We start from the raw sequence: 18028 nt of genomic DNA, 5'->3' as shown, positions 1-18028 counted from the left end.
AAAATCTACAGATTGCTTTACTGTATCTACTTTCCTCTTCTTGAGTATCACAAAGAAATGGAGGTTAGTAGAGCTACTTGCTTAGTCTAGATACAGATTTTACCTCAGATGTATTCACCCATCGCCTATTAATGTTTCCTTGCAGTCATTTTCTTCTGAGAATAATTACAGTTCTGAGGTTATTCAAGCTCTGTATGTTCATGTTGATCATGTTTTTATTTAATGACTTATGTACGCAAAAAATGAAGTTCAGCATCAACTAATAGTGCTCAACACGATATTCAGACTTACTGGAATCATTTTGGCCCAGAAAATCAGACTATTCCAGATTTTCATTCTATTTGCTGGTTTTGGCCAGATTCAAGTAATGGTAAATGCTCTTTCTCTTGCAAGACCCATCAAAAATATTCCTTCTCAGACAAAGTTTGAGAAGAACATTATTTTTAACAGACAAGTTATCTTTTCTGTATTCTGAATACAGAGAAAGCAGGAAAAAAAAAAAAAAAGAGAGAGATGACTTGTGTTTCAATCCCTTTAACACTAAAGTTCATGTTGGGTTAAAAAAAAAAAAAAAAAAAAAAAAGTGTTTTTCTTTCTAAATTCAATTAATTTTACATGCTAAAATACACAGAACACCATAAGGGGGGGGGGGGGGGAGGGGAATAAAAAAAAAAAAAGGAAAAATAAAAGGAGAAACAGTTTCTAACCAAATAAGAGAATAAGCACAATAAGCACACAGAGAGTGGGAAAAAAACGATGCCTCTCAGCAAGAGGAGTGGGAAGGAGGAAGATGAGTAAAGCTCCCTGAAAATAAAGGAGCAGATAGAAACTGAGAGTTGTAGGAGATGGATAAATAAACAGCAAGGTTACAAGTTCACAAGCCCACCCGGCAGGCACTATTAGGACTTTAATTTGCTACAATCACAAGTGTACATAGTATGTGTTTACTTCAAGGGGAAGGAAGTCGATTTTCTGCTTCTGACTAAATATGCTACCAACATATCACGATGCCTGGCTGAATTCACCAAAGCATGTCTTTTCTGTTCTTCATTGGATTGCGTTCAGAGACAGTTGTGGTACCTGTTAAAATACTTTAATGAATCTGATACTCATGAATGGTGCTGAAATGACAGCCTTGGAAATTGAAGTCTTCTATCAAACCACAGAACTTGCACAGTATGGATGAAAATAGTGCCAACTTCTGCCATGCTATCTTCTTAAAGTGCCTCAAATTTAACCTGGAAAAATTATTTCTGGTGGTAACAGCACTTCAGCCTCAATGCCTGGTCATTTCTTACTGCTTCAGATATAATTGCCAGCAAGCGTATGGATTATCTTGGTGATTTGCTACTGCAGACAGGAGCTGGGCAAGGCATTTTCAACAGAATTACTTCTTATCAGAAAAAAACAGTTGCATTGAAATCAGAAGTGTTATGTAATTATAGATTATACCAGATTTTACTTGAAATGAAGCACTTCATCTTATCAAATTTAAGCATTTTAGTGCTTCTTAAATGAGTGATTTCTGAATTTACATAGCACAGCCAATTTCAAATGGAGAACTTTATTTTGACTGAGCAATACAAAGAAAAATATACTACCCTAGTTAATTCTAGGTTTTGTTCTGTTGTGTTTTGTTTTGTTTCATAGAGAGAAAAGAGAGTTAGGAAGAAATTTAAAGTTCTGCTTAAACTGCAATATTCAAGAAAATATTGAAAATATTGTGATCTGAGGACAGGGTGGAAGGGCATAGTCACAGTTGGCATTATAAGTTATTTGTGCATTATATATCTATTTTACCTCTGTTCTGAACACTTAAATCTGAGCCGACTGTGGCAATAGGAGGGAGAGAAAATGCTGTGAGCTTTCAGTGCAGAGAAAAGTCCTGAATTTAAAGGGAGAAGAAGAGAGTGCGGCAGACAGATCCCTCAGGTGCTGTCACAGAGCTGAGGGTGGGGAATAAGACTCTGCTAAAAGAAACACAGAACGAGTGATGGGAGAGGTAAGAAGAATCAAAAAAACAGAATGCCAATTGAACAGCTCTCATCTTGAAGAAACATTATTTTGGCTTAAATGATAGGTGGGGGGGGGGGAACAAAAAACAAACAAAAAAAAAAAAAAACAGAAGAAATAATCCCTTAAGGAGGTGTCTGAGAGTTGATACAGCAGACCTTTACACAGAAAAAAACAATGTTCATAGTGCGTACCAGCTGATAGCTGTTCTCTTCTGTTCTCTTTTCTGACCTTTATCTTCAGGTAATAAGGACAGACCTGGAAACAGCCTCAGCTGTTCCATTTGAGAATTACTTTTCCCATCCACTTATCACATGTATATAAAGAAATACTTAACCATTTCATTCACCATTACAAAAGTATAATTGCATTCTCAGTATTCATTATACACAGCTTTTTCAAACACTCATATCAAATGATATATTGCACAATATTTTTACACTTATTTAAAGCCTGTGGGTCTGCCATCTATTATCTAATCTTACTAGTTACTTTAATAAGTTGTTTTTTTTTTTTTTTTTTTAATGAACAATTATGCAATCCTTACAGTAGGCATAATACTTACCTTATGGCTTTCAGAAAAGAAATGACCAGAAAGCAATCAGTCCAAAGATAAAAACAGCATAAGTTGCAAGTCACGTGAGGTTTACTGGCCATGCATACTCACTTTAACTATGTCAAAAGCCCCATTTGTTCCACCTGTTTCCTCTTCATCAGTACCTATATCTGCTGTAGGTATCACGATTTGAACCAGAATTTGGAAGTAGAAGACAGAAGAACCCAGTCCCAGGTTACACAGCACTGTTAAACTCGAGTGTTCAAAGGTCTCTCGTTATTTTCGCTCACCCCTTCAGTACAGAGTTTGAAAAATGTCTCCATTTTGTGAGGCATAGGCACATCTGCCCACTCGGTAAGGTTGTGGGATCCAGCACCATATAGATGTTTAGGTGCTGCAATCCATTCCTGACTAATCTCATCATGAGAACTGTGAATAAATTATCATCATTAGGAGTATACTCAGATCTGTTATTCCACTCTTCCAGGGTTTTATGACCCAGAAACTCCACCAGGCTCCTGGAGGCATGCATGTGATCCCTTTCTAGGGCTTTTGCTCTGCCCTTTGGTTGGCCAGGGTGGCTTGGGGCAGAGCTGGGGGCCAATGGCATGGAGATGTGTCCTGTCCCACCTCAGACTGGACCATGAGCTGCTGGCCCAACTCAGATTTTCCTTCTGCAAGTGCAAGTTGTTCAGGGCTAGAGTTGTCCCCCTGCATTTGAGCTCCTGTTAATGAGAAAACCCTTATTTTGCAGACAGCAACTTTCTGAAGTCCGGAAGAACAATGGTAGCTCATAAGTAAGGTCACAGTCCCCATCTCCCCTACAAAAACAGGCTGAGGGAGCTGAGCTTGTTCAGCCTGGAGAAAAGAAGCTGAGGAGTGACCTTATTGCAGCCTTTCAGTATCTAAAGGAAGCCTACAAACAGGAGGGGAACCAACTCTTTGCAACTCTTTGAAAGAGTAGATAACAGCAGGACAAGGAAAAATGGTTTTAAGTTGAGGGAGGGAAGATTTAGGTTGGATGTCAAGGGGAAGTTCTTAACAGAGAGTGGTGAGGTGCTGGAACAGGCTGCCCAGAGAGGTTGTGGATGCCCCATCCCTAGAGGTGTTCAAGGCCAGATTGGATGGGGCCCTGGGCAGCCCACTCTAGTATTAAATGGGGACGTCGGTGGCCCTGCATGTGGCAGGGGGATTGGAGATTCATGATCCTTGAGGTCCCTTCCAACCCTGGCCATTCTGTGATTCTGTGATTCTGTGATCTCTCTTCTGCTTCTTGATCAAAACCTGCAATGTGGAACTATATGAAGTTAAACCACCAGGAAGTCTCAATCTTTTTTCTATTGATCAATTTTCAAATTCTGAACAATTAATGTCAAGCAAATGTGAACCCATCTCAGCATTCCTAAAATTCTGGATAAACTCCTGCATCTTTCTCTGAGCCTCCCCTATCCTCTGAAACAGTTTCAAATATGACAACGTTCCTAATCCCATCTAACCTAATTTTCTAGCAATCTGTGGAAAGAACATAGTGGAGGAGCACTACACACTGTAGTAGACATGACATAGTCACTGAAATGGAACTGTCTGCCTATAAAAGGTTTTAATCTGATAATGCGCAAGAAAACTTTCCTATGACATTATGCTTAGTAGGGCTTAAATTCTTCTATGGTCAGAGCCCTAGGAATAGTGCCAGTACAATTAACTACAGGTAGTCCCAGTGTTTCTGGAGCTTGTCCTCTACCTCAGTCTCTGAACAAACCCAGCCACCCCAGACACTGTCCACCATGCTGTCCTTTACTGAGATGCCATGTTTATGCAGAGATTCTACAGTGAGGGTGGCGAGGCACTGGAACAGATTGCCCAGAGATATGGTGGATGCCTTGTTCCTGGAGACTTTCAAAGTCAGGCTAGATCAAGCTCTTTGCAACCTCATCTAGCTGTGCGTGTCCCTGTTCACTGCAGGACAGTTGGACTAGATGACCTTTAATGATCCCAATGTCAAGGATTCTATGATTCTGATTCTACAACCCTCTCCTCAAACATCACCACTGACCATCATGCAGATAAGCTATATTTCAAGGTAAACAGAGCTTCTCACCCTCTAATGTAAGCTCAAGACACTGCTAACCAGTACCCTGTTTTGGAGGGTAAATGACATCCCTCCTCCCTTGAGAGCTGGGAATCATCCCCTCCCCCATCTGCAGTGTGCTGGCAATCTTTGGATCAATGTTCTTCATAGAAAAGGTTTCTGGTTCAGGCTTGTTTGTTTGTTTGTTTTTTCCCTGTTTTGAAGATTTCACTCCACTGATTCATAATTGGCCCTTGTGCTAGGCCTAAATTAAATTTAAAACTCACTAGTAAACAGGTTGTTTTGCACAGGTATTTCATGCATACAGATATCTATAATTCTGTAGAAATGCACAAAATTCATACATATTTAAATATATGGCAATAGAGAACATGTAGCTCCTTTCAGAACTCAGCTTGTCTGAGAAATGGCTGAGTTAACGTTACCATGTTGTTCAGGAAGAACTAGATTATTTTGCTGCATTGTTATGTTTCTTAACTCGCTGTGGTTGTTTCTCTTTTCCCTTTGTCTGTTGCTTGTTGCTGATGAAACCCATGCAGATCTGAAAAGCTGCAGAACCGCATCGTCTGCATATTCCTTTCACTGTTTCTCATCTGAAAACAGTACCTCCTGGCACCTGGAAAACCATCACAGATGCAGAACAGGTGATCTTTACAGAATGCTATTCAAAGTGAACAGTCTGCCAGGCCCATAGACAACAAAACACACTGCTGACTCCAGCTGGAGCGAGCGATTACTTTGATAACAAATTAAAACAGGCTCAGAAATTGGAAATGAAGGAGCTATGTGAGGATGAATAAACTCCTCAGATGGCCCCAATTTTGTGCAAGTCTATCCAACAAATGTGCTATAAATTGGTGCTCTTCATTAATAGCTACTATTTAGCCACCAACATTCTTCATGAGAACGAATCAGGATCTGGCTCTTTGCACAATGCTTACTTCCATCCTGATTGAGGAGACTATTTTCTCTTAACATGTTCAGAGCACTTCCTTGGGATCTTAAAAATTCTTTATGTCATTTTGCTTCTTGCATATGCAGACAATTGTAATGCTCAATTTAAAAATGTTCATATATTTTCTGCCTATGGAATTTTTACAGCACTGGATAATTCCTTGATGATTACTGTTTTTAATAACCACATAATTACTACATTAATCAGAACTGTCCTATTGGCTTCTGTGTGACACAGAAGGGCAGAGGCACGATAGAGATAAAGATATGACATATTTAAAGGAGTCCTATAACATTTTCTGTGTTCAATTTGCAGTATGGTACATGCAGAGGTCAAAACATAGGAACTGCATTATCAGATATCAGACCAGAAGTTCATCAAGCCTATCTTTCTACAATAATCAATTTGTAAAAATCAGAAGAAGCTACAGCATGTGAAAATATCAAAAATGGCACTTAGCAGGAGAGAATGCTTCTATGGGAGCATCCAGAACTTAGTAATGAGAACCGAGCCTTATGGTGTGAGTCAGCACAGAAACACAGATGAGAACATTCCTTTTTCAAGGATTAATCATCTCAAAAATTCTGAATTGTTGAGATCAGAAAATAGAAGGCCAGAACACTGCCACAGACTACAGGCTGTGAGATGACAGCAGCTGTGCAGCACAGGGAGGGAAAAAATATATATATATATATATTTTTTTTTTTTATATATATATTATATTATTATTATACAATATATTGTTTCTGTTGTTTCTTGTTTGTATGGTTTGGTGCCAAAAGCAAAAAAACTTGCCCTGAGTTGAGTGCACTCCTTCCAAAATGTCTAGGAGGATAGGTAGGTCCACTGAAGACAGTATCCTGCCCAGAGGAGGATCAGAGTTGAGCACTAAGCTGCATTCAGGTATATCTGTGCCCAGGGAACAGCAACAGCAACAGCAGAGCATTACACTTGCTGAGTTTAATGAAACAATGACTGATTGCAGAACAGCTATATTTGCAAAGTAGCTTGGGATCACCAAATGCAAGCCCTATATTATTTCCAGTTATGTTTAACAACACCAAGGATTTCCCATTAAGTATTAAAAAGAAAGCAGAGTGTTTATTTCTAAGTCATTGTTTCTACCTGTCAGTCTAAAAGAATGAATATCTCAAAGTAAAGGCAAATTTCCTTTTTGGTTTTGATATCTGCTTGAGCCCTTTGTATTTCTTACGATTCCCAGCAATGTGATTTCCCAGCTGCTCATTTTTGCTCTGCTGCGAGTGTACACAAGCAGGCAGTGTACACAAGATGCTCAGCATTCAGAATCTGAACTCCTCACACAAGAGGCATCCTTTAATGGATGTGAACCCTGAAAGAAAGGTTAGTTTGATTAACAGGACTAGGAAAACATCCCCCTGTTGGTTTGATCATCCGCTAGTTGAGCCTGATTGTTTGAATTTGAAATGGAAAGCAACATTTTTTTTTTTTTTTCTGATTTTGATGGACAGTTCTTTTTTATAATGTACAAATAATCTTTGTGACCCTAATAAGCAGGTCTGATGATACTCAGCTGAGTAATGTACCAGAACTGAAATTTCCATCTACTTGATGTTTTGCACAGGGCTTTTGATGAAGTCACTGTCACCTGCTATTAACTTAATATCAAGTCTTAATAGGGTCCTTTTCTTTCCATCTTCACGCCGTTGGGGTCCAAATTAATTACTAAGAGAAAAAAAAAAAAAAAAAAAAACCCTTCACATAAATCCTTAAGCTTCACAGGAAGGAAAGTCTCCTGTGCTACTTGAGATCCAATGGCTCATTAGAAATGTCTGTCTCAACTAGACATCAGTGCTGTTCCTCCCTTTTCATGTACCTTTCATACAGACACTTGAAAACACGCTTAACTTTAAGCTGGTGCATAGATAAGTGCGAAAGGATATATGATGTATTTCAAGTTAAACACATGTTTAAGCAATTTGCTCAATCAGAGCCATATACTGGCTAAGGAAAATATCATCCTGAGGCTTCTTCATGATTTGGCTTCATCCTCAGCCTGCCTGAATGAGCTCATCTTTCCCCTGCCTCACCAACAGGAACTGGCAGCTTTAGAGAGATTATCAGGGAGATCGACTCAGAACTGAAGGACACATGATAGTGGAATCAGATTTACCTACAGATTCTGAAATCTTTGCTTACAAAATTGTAGATAAGTTATTTAACTGCATAGGATCTTGTTCTGTGAAGTGCTTTGTTTCTGTAAAACTCAGAGAAAATCAGCATTAATAGTATTAGGAAAATGAAAACATTTTATTTTACTCATGGAAAAAGCATATTTAAAATAAAAAATTTGCACTGCATATACATTTTCCTACTGTTGCTTCCCTTTCTTTCATTCTCTAATGACTAGCAGTTTAAAGGCAGCTATAAACAGCTAAAGTATGTTCTATTCCTTTCTTTCTTGTGCATTTCCAGGATTTCCAGGTGTGTTATAGATCTAACGAGGAAGAGTGACAGCCTTGTCTGCAGTCTGTTTTGTAGAAATATATGGCAGGCTTCTATTATGAGGTATTTACTGCTCCTCAGTTGTTGTCGTTGTTGCTGTTGCTTTTGTTTGTTTGTTTGTTTGTTTCTGCTTTCTTTGGGACTGTGTTTGAATTGCATATTACTTTGCTGTAGAGAAATAATTTCAATAAAACTAATGGAATCAGGTTTACCAGCAAAAAAAACTGAACTTCATAATTTTCTCTGTTATCCTGGTGGTAGTATCCATTTGACTTTTTGCAGATAGGGAAATGGAAGCATTATACCGATGGCCTTTTTCCAACTTATTATCATCACTCTTTTCAACACCCCTTATATTACAGTAAAACAGCAAATTACATGTTTAGAGCACTCTTTCTTTGCAAAGTAACAGTATTTCTAGCAAACTGTACTAAATATAGGTTGAGAACAGTAAACTCTTCTCATAGAACAGAACTCCACATCTCCTACAAGAGCTGCTTCAAATCAGGTTTAAATCACTTATGCCATGATACGGTCTACTGGATGTAATCCCAGTGTCAGTAAAAGGTATTAAGTTTTGTTTTCTATTAGAAATGTAGCTCTTCATGAAAATGGAGTTTGCTATATGGAATAGATAAGAGAGCATTTGTTTACTTATTTTTAAGAGCTGTCTATTGAGGCATACTCTTTGCTTCTGTAAAGAACTGCAGTTCCCTTTAAAAGCAACCAAGAAATGCTGGGAGAGAAATAACCAGAAAAAGCGGAGCTTCTCCAAATGCAACTAGACTGCCCTAGGACTAGGTTTTGACCTCCACCCCCAGCACTTGCTCAAGGTGGTCTGCTGACAAAGGGGGTAAAACACAGCTCTGCATCAGTAAGAGTGGAAATGCCCTCTGCAACCAGTTAGGAATGCGAAGAGTCTGCCAATGTGTGCTGCTGCTTCTCTTCAACTCTAGCTAAGGCAGAAAACTTTGCCTGTTTGGATTCACAAAAAATTCCTTGTTTTTCAGATGCACTCACAGAAAATTTCCTCTTCAGTTTTCCTGGCTTGCTGCAATGTCAGCTTTAGCCTGGTCCCATCCAGCCGCATCAGTCAAACTGAGCTCCACAACATGACATAACTTGACACAGCTGACACAGCCAGGTGTTACAAACCAATGGATACCATGGTTCACAAACTATTCAAATTACTTTCAGATACATATCCTACCTCTCTGCTCAAGTCCTTCCCAGCTGTCTCTTTTCTCAGCTCCATATGAAATCATGGTTGGAGGGAAGAGGGGGGAGGAGATGGGGGAAGAAAGAAGGAGGTAGGAGACAGACATCCTGGCTGGCAAAAATAAAATAAATAAATAAATAAATAAATCAACTGTATTCTGGCAAACTATATTGGCTGCAAAATTAACTCTTTGAGGGAAGCTTCTGCAGTCTCCAGTTTCCCTTCAGGCTTACTAAGGAAGGCTTGCAAATCTCAGAGCTGTAAATGCATATTCCAGTTAGATAAGGCAGTTAGGGCCTGAAGCACTGCATACTTAATTAATAATAATTCTATGAACCTGAAAATAATCAAGCCTTAGCACACCAAAGGACCAGCCCAAAATGTTGCATGCCTGCCCATGCTTGGGAAGATGAGGTTGCTATTATTGTGGCCCACAGAAGCCAGTGAGATGATCAGTAACAACTGCTGCTCACCAGGACAGATCTGGAGTGGTGCTGGCATACAGAGAGAACACACTGACAACCATCCTTTCATAGAAGGGAAAATGCGGGTTGCAAAGATGCAGTGACTAGCTGAAGGTCATAGATGGAGTCTGTGACAGAGTCAAAAAGTCAAGCATAGAGTAACTTATCCAGCCAGACACTGATCACCCTGGGTGAAAGGGGAAATTCAAATGCAGAAAGTGTGTCTAAATACCCAAATTTCATCCAAGGTCAATGAGAGTTGAATGCCTACTGTCTGTCTCCCATTATCTTAGGAAATCTCCCCCTCAGAAACAAAGTGCTAAAAAGCGCTACCTCCCTCCTGAATATAAATCTCTTCAATTCCATTCTATTCTTAATTATAATGTCTAAAGCAGAAGAACTAGGTTGGAAGTCAATGGATTTATATGTCCTTACTCAAGAAAAGAATTCACCCTACAACATTCACATCTTCAGTTTTACATTTTGTCAAAAGCAAATAAAAATATGAGTGAAACTATTGCCATAGTCCATTAAGCAGCATTTAGTTGGTCTTCAATGTTGCATGTGTAAGAGAAACCCCATACCACCCCCATGGCTTGTGCTCCTTTTACCTATCACAGATTAAATCTGCAGGATGCATCTTCTTGTTCTCATTTATTTGCAAGCACAGAATCACAGAATGACCAGGGTTAGAAGGGACCTCAAGGATCATGAATCTCCAACCTGCCTGCCACAGGCAGGGCCACCAACTTCCCCATTTAATATTAGACCAGGCTGCCCAGGGCCCCATCAATCTGGTCTCCTCCAGGGATGGGCACTCACAACCTCCCTGGGTAGCCTGTTCCAGTACCTCACCACTCTCTGTTAAGAACTTCCCCCTGACATCCAACCTAAATCTTCCCTCCCTCAACTTAAAAACTTTTCCTCTTGCCCTTCTGTTATCAACCCTTTCAAAGAGTTGATTCCCCTCCTGTTTGTAGGCTCCCTTTAGGTACTGACAGGCTGCAATGAGGTCACCCCGCAGCCTTCTTTTCTCCAGGCTGAACAAGCCCAGCTTCCTCAGCCTGTCTTCGTAGGGGAGGTGTTCCAGTCCCCTGATCATCTTCATGGTTCTCCTCTGGACCTTCTCCAACAGTTCTCTGTCTTTCTTGTATAAAAAATATAGAATAAGAGAGAACGACAGAATGAGGGAGTGAGCAAGAAAAATAAAAAGAGAGGGAGAGGGTGAAGAGAGTGAGGAAAGAGGAAGTAACAAAAGGAGGAAGGAAGGGACGGAAGGGATGGGAAGGGAAGGGACGGGACGGAAAGGGAAGGGAAGGGAAAAAGAAATATCAGCTACTCTGATATTTTATCTGTATCTCTTAAAGAAACACAAAGAGGAAAAGCAAGCAAACAAAAAAAGCAACAACATTGTTCCTGGAGCAGCTGAACTAGCTTAGTACAGCAAGCAGTATACAGGTGTCTTGTGCTGCTTTTATTTGCTGTATAATAGGTGCCTACTGGAATGGGAGAAAGGGCATGAGAAGCTGTCCTTGTCTTTGCAGAGCATGAATAGCATTTATCTCTGTGCAGTGGGCATCGCCAAGTTGGGTTTTTGTCAATCTGTCAATTCTTTTTTTTTTTTTCCCTTTTTTTTTTTTTTTTTTTTTAACAGAAAGCAGAGTTCAGTAAATAAAGATAAATGATTGTGCTCCTTGTCTGCAGACCCTGGAGCTAAACTGAACAGGCCTCTTATGGTTTGGACCTGCTTCATTGACTGTTCAGACAGCCCAGTAATACGACAGATGTACCCAGCCGTTCCCTCTTCCCCGCTGTCCATTAGATTATGTTCATTTTGTCTGAGATGCCATTATAAGTCTCAAGGTCAAATAAGTCACAGAGAAGAAATAGGAGGACTAATTTTTTTTTTTCCCTGCCTCCCTCCATGCATAAAGGCTCATTCACAACTTGCAAAGCACATCATCTTTTAAGATACACATACATCTCAGCAAAATTTATTGAAGTAAAATGCAAGTGTAGCATTCACCTAGAGGCCATGACAGCAGAGGAGAATTCTCAAGAATGATTTGGTCTGCTTTCCTAAATTTCTAATGAATTGTTTATGACATTTATTAAGAAGGACCTTCTGAAAAAAAAAAAAAAAAAAAGAGAGAGAGAGAGAAAAGAAAGAGGTACAGGAGGTAAGGTTCAAAAGTCTAAAAGTCTTTCTTCAAGGGGTGCTGGACAAGTTAACAAGCAGTGAGTAGAGCCATTAAAAAGTGAATGCAGGGTAGGAGGAAAGAATGACAGCTGTGCAATAACACTGCTAGAGGTCCTTCCAAAAAAATCTTTTTTAAAAAGTGGGGATGGATTTTGTTCTTAGTCATGGCAATTTGTTTACCATCCATTGGACAATGGACAGTAACTAAGAATTCACATAATACCCAAGAACAGCATCTCTAGTCCTGATCTAGTAAGGGGTGGGGGGGTGTGGGGAGGGGGGTTGGGGGGGGGGGAACAAAAAAACAAACAAAAAAACTGAAACAGTGAAACAAGAACAATTTTCTACTCTTTTAGGAAAATTGAAGAATGGCTACCAATTAATCACATGTAAGTATGTAGACCTCAAGATTTTTGGTTTCCCAAATTTGATCCCAAATATGTCCACTAGTTTATTTCTGGGGGGGCTGAGACTGTGTACATAGATTTAATCATTTTGAAATTTAGGGTTAAAAAAGGAGTTTAGTTTGTCCTTTTTTTTTTTTCTTTTTTTTCCTTTTCATTTGAAAAGTAGTTTTTATATACTTTGTTTTAGTCATTTTTGTTACTAGCAAGTTATTAAATTGGGGGGGGGGGGGGGGGAGGGGAGTGTAGAGAGAATAGTACTAAACAGTACAAAACACAATATGGCAAACATTCCAAACCTTCCAAACCAATGTAAGAGAGAATGAGAGAGAGAAAGAGAGAACGGAAGGAAGGAAGGAAGGAAGGAAGGAAGGAAGGAAGGAAGGAAGGAAGGAAGGAAGGAAGGAAGGAAGGAAGGAAGGAAGGAAGGAAGGAAGGAAGGAAGGAAGGAAGGAAGGAAGAAAGGAAGGAAGGAAGGAAGGAAGGAAGGGAAAAAACAACAGAGCTTGGAACTAAGATAGTTAATGTTTCCAGAGAGAGACTTTGTAGCATGGGAAGTTGCTGCTCCTGTCTCTGCTTTCAGTTCTGTGGAGTGCATCAGGGTAGTGTAAGGCACAGGGACGCTCAGCTCCTCTCCCCCAGCTCTTCATTTGCCAGAGGTAACCCAGCTCTTGCCCAAAGCCCCTTAATGGCACTGCTCTGTAGTGTGAGCTAATAAGTCTTCCTTTGTTGAGACTGAACAAGCAGAGAAGCCTGAGGGAAGCAGGTGGAAACACTGAGCAACTGAGACTCTCCCTGAGGCCAGCCTCGCTCTGCAAAAATACATATGGCAAAAACTGCTCTGTCCTTTCATAGGTTACCATGTCCATAACCCTTTGTGTTCTGGTCAAGACTTTTCCGTTCCCCACTTCAACTCCCCACAGGAAGTCTTAACATTCATTTTTTTGCAAGGCTATTTTGGTCATTGCAGTTACATGCTATAGTGATGAGTGTAGATTATTCCTCAGGGATGTGAGGAAGGACCACTTTATAGACATTTTCCTCACCCTCTGCATGCAAGATTAAACACAAGTCAATATGAAGTATGCAGGGTTAGGAGGAATAGAGCCATAAGATTTTCAAAATATGAATCCACTCAAGTGAAACACAGACTAAAGTCTTGCAAATGCATTTTTGAGTGTACGGCATTACTTCCCCATCGAGGGTTCTCCACATGATCCCTTGAGATATGCGGTCCTCTGAAGCCTGTAAAATTATTCTAATCAGCATTTGCTTAGCACTTCAGAAGTTCTGGCAAACACAAGCTAATTAATTCTCACAGTTCCCCCAGAGGAGGAAGATCTCATTTTGTTGATGGTAGAACAGAGACAAGGATAGTTTAAGTAACATGCCCATGGCAAAATCTTGGGTTAGTGTCATGCACTAAATTGAAAGTTTGGGACTGGCTACCAAATCAGAGTTGAGAACATTGAATGCAACCCAGGGTCTCTATCTGGCTGAGACAACTAACTTTCTGCTACGTTGTGCTTATGTTTGAGCACTAAATAAATGTGACAGCATTTCTCCCTGTGGATATTTGAAAGAAGCTATTTCTCTTCATTGACTGCACAGGGAAGTTGTGCACAAACTTGAGTATCTTAAAATGTAAAGGCATGTTATTTGAGGGAACTGTATCCATTAACTTTGTTCACTGGGAGCAAAAGAGTGGGAAGGGAGGTTATGCATCAGGCTTTATTCCTGACAGCTTTTGGTGGTTATGTTTGTGAGAACCTATTAGGTGGATTTCATGTTTTGTCTCTCTGCACTTGACATATTACCCTGAAATCAGGAATTGTCTGAGGTGTGAAATGGTGCAGGACTGCAACTATGAGAGCATATGCTGGGTCATGCTATATAGTGCATATCTTCTTGCACTTGGGTCAGAATCTCACTTTCCTAATTTTCAGAAATTCTCAGAAATATTAGGCAAGCAAATACAAAGTGAAACTCCCATCATAATGATCTGAGGTAAGGGTTACTCACAAACTGTTTACCTGTTATTAGCTTCTTCTGAAAAGATATTTAAACTTCATGAAGAAAAATGGATTTCCTGACCTTCTCCAGTCCCCACCCATTTTTCAAAGAGCTTTCACAAATTTTACTAATTAGACATTGAGGAATGCCTTTTATAAGTACACAGTTAAGTAAAGATTACACCTGATGCAGTTTGTGTTAATGATATATCCTTCTGGTGGCTTGTAGTGGGAAGGAGACTAAGAGAAATCTCTCTCTGAACTGCATTAAAAAAGGGTGAGTGATTAGTAGGCACTGAAATTTATGGTTGAGGAAGACTATCACACTTCTATGAAAGAAGAAAAATCATAATATTTCAATTTTAATTTAGACTTTAAGTTAGAATTTTGAAAAACATTCAGTGTAACAATCTGTAAAAGAAATGTATTTCTAAGTATTGTTTCAAAGCTTTGTTTCACTGCAAGACTTTCTTTTTAAAATGTTCATTAAAAAAAGCTCCCCAACATGTTTTTTATGTAATAGTGCTATTATTACATTCTTCCATTTCTAAAAGAAGTAAATCAATAAAATCAGCCCTTTTCTATCAACAGTTATCTGTGGAAAACCGTTAAGTGAACAGGACCAAAGCTATACTTATTATCCTTTAAATCTACACTGGTAAGGATTGTTTTGATATTACTGAGATGAAGAAAATCCCTACAAGGCCTACATGCTTTGACTCACTTTATGTACTTCAAAGTAGTTAGAAAACACTGCAATCAAACTGGATTGGAAAGAGAAGTAATAAGAAAGCAAATGCAAGCACAAAAAGGGAAAATGATTTTCCCAAGGTGGCTTGTACTAAAGATTGAACCAGAAAAGTACCCAGGTTTTCTAATGTTATTTCCTTATTTCCAATGGCTAAAGCACTTCAGCAGATTGCTTTACGCTTTTCGTTTTCTCTCTCTCTCTTTCCTCCCCCCGGCCCCTCTCTCTCCCCCTGTATACTTTGAGTAAATAGCACTGTTACACCTTTCATATTTTCTTTCTAGTGCAAAAGCCAAAGTAGCAGACTTTGAGACTGCTGAAAAGTGCTGTTCTGGTACTTCGTAAGTTATAACTGAGAGACAAGGAATGTTACTATACATGGAACTGAAGTATCTTCAGAATATGAGAGAAATGAGAGGAACTAGAAATGGAAACCGTCATTTGCTCTACCAAAAACCTACCAAGAGTTTTCTCCTTCTGTTTGAATATCTACGTTTAGATTACATGCAAATCTGATTCTAGATTCTAATAGAGATTGGGAGTACTTCACTTAGATATTTTTTTCCTTTCTCAGTTTCTTTTCTTCATCCCTACATATAACTCCAAAGAATTCCTCTGCAACTTGTGACGTACTTTTACATCTTTGATGCTTGCAGCTAATTACTATGAAAGACTTTTGAAAAAAACTGACTTTTATAAGGATTGTCTTTTGCTTTAGGTTGCTAACAGGAGAAAATGAGTCAAATGAATTAAACTTTTCTTCTTGCAACAGGGACAAACTGCAGCTGATGGAGAGTAAACTTCAGCAGACTCATATTGGAAATTGAGATAATCTATGTCTCAATCTTTTGAGCAAGAATTAATGTCAATGCCTAATAACTACACAGTGTTTTCTTCATTATACCAGGAGTTTGCAAATCCAAAGAGCTGCACTTACATCACGTAATTTGGTTTCCTAAGATGAAATGAAGAAGAGAAATGTCAAGTCATTATATACTTGTTACTCTCAAGAATTCCAGGCTCAAGATGAAGACTAATACAAGAAGCTGGAAAATAGTCTGTAATTTCTGTTCACTTATTTGATGTAGTTTACCTTTATTGCTATGGGATTTTAATTGATAATTCAATAGAATATTTGTATTCTGTCTTGTGGCTGCTGCACTAATTCTATTAATTCCTGGAGTGGCTACACGACATTCTGTTAGAATCATTATTTTCTTTTTAATAGAATATAGTAACAGACAGCAAGTGACTTGGCATACGGTAGATTGTTCCATTTATTGAAAATCAAGATCTTGTATTTGCTCTATTACAATAATGAAGTTGATGATTTCCAATCTGTTTAATAAACTGTTTCTGCATTTGAATATTTATATTAAATCAACCAGCTGGTGAGTCACATCATTGTTTTTACTCAGAAGTGTATATTACTTATTAACAATAAACATTCTATTTGCTCTTTGCTTCAAATAGGGTCATAGATGTCTTCATGCCCAACGCTTGTAAAAAAACACTTCCCATTCACTCCTAGATTTTTAATTTTAAAGTTTCAGCTCTGGCTATTTACAAAATCACATATAAATGTCCCTTGGGGAAACTGAGGCACTGAATAGTCACAGAGCAGATGTCAGAATGAGCTTCACTCCTCTCTCACTTACAGTCCCACCATAAATTTGTCCTTAAATACTTGAATGCTTGTTTGACAATAAAAATAGTTTAACAATAGATCATGAAAGGTCATCTAGTTCATTTGCATATGTCATTACACTGATGTTCAGTACAGATCTCTAAGTAGATAGAATGCATGTGACTTAGAATTAATTGTCTATGCACAACTGTATTTAAACTTTCCATTCTTCACTCCTGTACACTGACAGGGTACTGATTCTCTCAGCATATCTGCTCCAATTCAGTTCCAATTCAGTTCGATGTACTGTCGTGTTGCGTGCGCATAAGCATGGGAGTGCTCCAGTAGTGAAGTATGGGAGTCTAGATTCCAGGTTTGTTTTAGATGTGTGTAAACACAACTGACAGGGGGTTGAAACTTTGGTGGTATATTTCTCCAACTCAGTGGATCCATGGCGATTTTCCTCACTAAAGAATGGAAGCAGAGATAATTCATTTCAAGCAAGGTAGGTAAATGAAAGAGCAGTGGTGAGTTTTCAGCACACCACTGGACAGGCAGTGGGAAAATCTTATTTTGTATCAATCCACTGAAATAAATGGCTGAATGGGCTCTGGGCACTATCACTGCATCTATTTTAATAAAATCTACAGACATGCAGTGGGGCAGAACTGGGAGAGTTCTAAAGAAACTTAATAGGGTTATAGAATTACTCTGGAAACCTACAGGACTTATTAGAGAGTTATTTCTTCTCCAAAGATTTCTTTGAATCATCTAATAGAAGTATATTTCATTCTATGTTTGATTTTACAAGGTGGTTTAAAAAATTATACGAGAAAGTTTGTAATTTTCTACAAAGCCCTGTAGGATTTTTTCAGAAGGGAAATATCTGTGTGTACCTAATACATGCAAGATATTGCACTGCACAAGAATTGCTAATGAAAAATTTAACTCTTGGTACCTCTTTAAGCACTAATAAGGGAAAGACTGCACATGAATAAGTGCAAAGTATCCAGTAAAACACTACCTTGGATAACATTGTGACTTGGGGAGAGAAACAAAACAAAAGAAACAGTCTGTGAATATTTATGAGTTGATCTTATGACTTGTCTCTGTATTGACATTTTCAAGTTAAAAAACATTTGACTAAAGGAAAATGGCTAGTTCTCAGTAGCAACAGTAGCATTCTGCAAATTTCCTAGCCTAGAGGCAGCATGCAGAAAGAAGTAAGAGCAAATGATGTATACTTTGATGTAATGT

At 38.8% G+C, this 18028-nt stretch overlaps 1 protein-coding gene across 38 annotated transcripts in view; it reads left to right on the top strand.

Moving 5' to 3' along the window:
* LOC146542112 (uncharacterized) overlaps positions 1 to 16528 on the top strand; it is a 74145-nt gene extending 57617 nt beyond the window's left edge. For 12 of the 38 annotated variants that reach the window (XR_014880443.1, XR_014880454.1, XR_014880444.1 and 9 more), the window contains 3 exons: positions 12337 to 12369; positions 14988 to 15054; positions 15429 to 16528. Coding sequence is in view for 10 of the 38 variants with exons in the window: in XM_085213430.1 (XP_085069556.1) it covers positions 8068 to 8160; positions 9108 to 9213 (199 nt within the window). In the remaining 28 variants the exon portion in view is untranslated. Of the gene's footprint in view, positions 1 to 5197; positions 5303 to 8067; positions 8161 to 9107; positions 12235 to 12336; positions 12370 to 14330; positions 14392 to 14987; positions 15055 to 15428 lie in introns of those variants that run through there. The other 26 variants (XR_014880460.1, XR_014880461.1, XR_014880462.1 and 23 more) reach the window with 15 other exon arrangements.
* The last annotated feature ends 1500 nt before the right edge of the window (positions 16529 to 18028 follow it).

The sequence above is a fragment of the Meleagris gallopavo genome, chromosome Z (assembly GCF_905368555.1).
Source record: "Meleagris gallopavo chromosome Z, MGAL_WU_HG_1.1, whole genome shotgun sequence".
NCBI lineage: Eukaryota > Metazoa > Chordata > Aves > Galliformes > Phasianidae > Meleagris > Meleagris gallopavo.
This window is presented reverse-complemented; position numbering and strand designations above follow the sequence as displayed.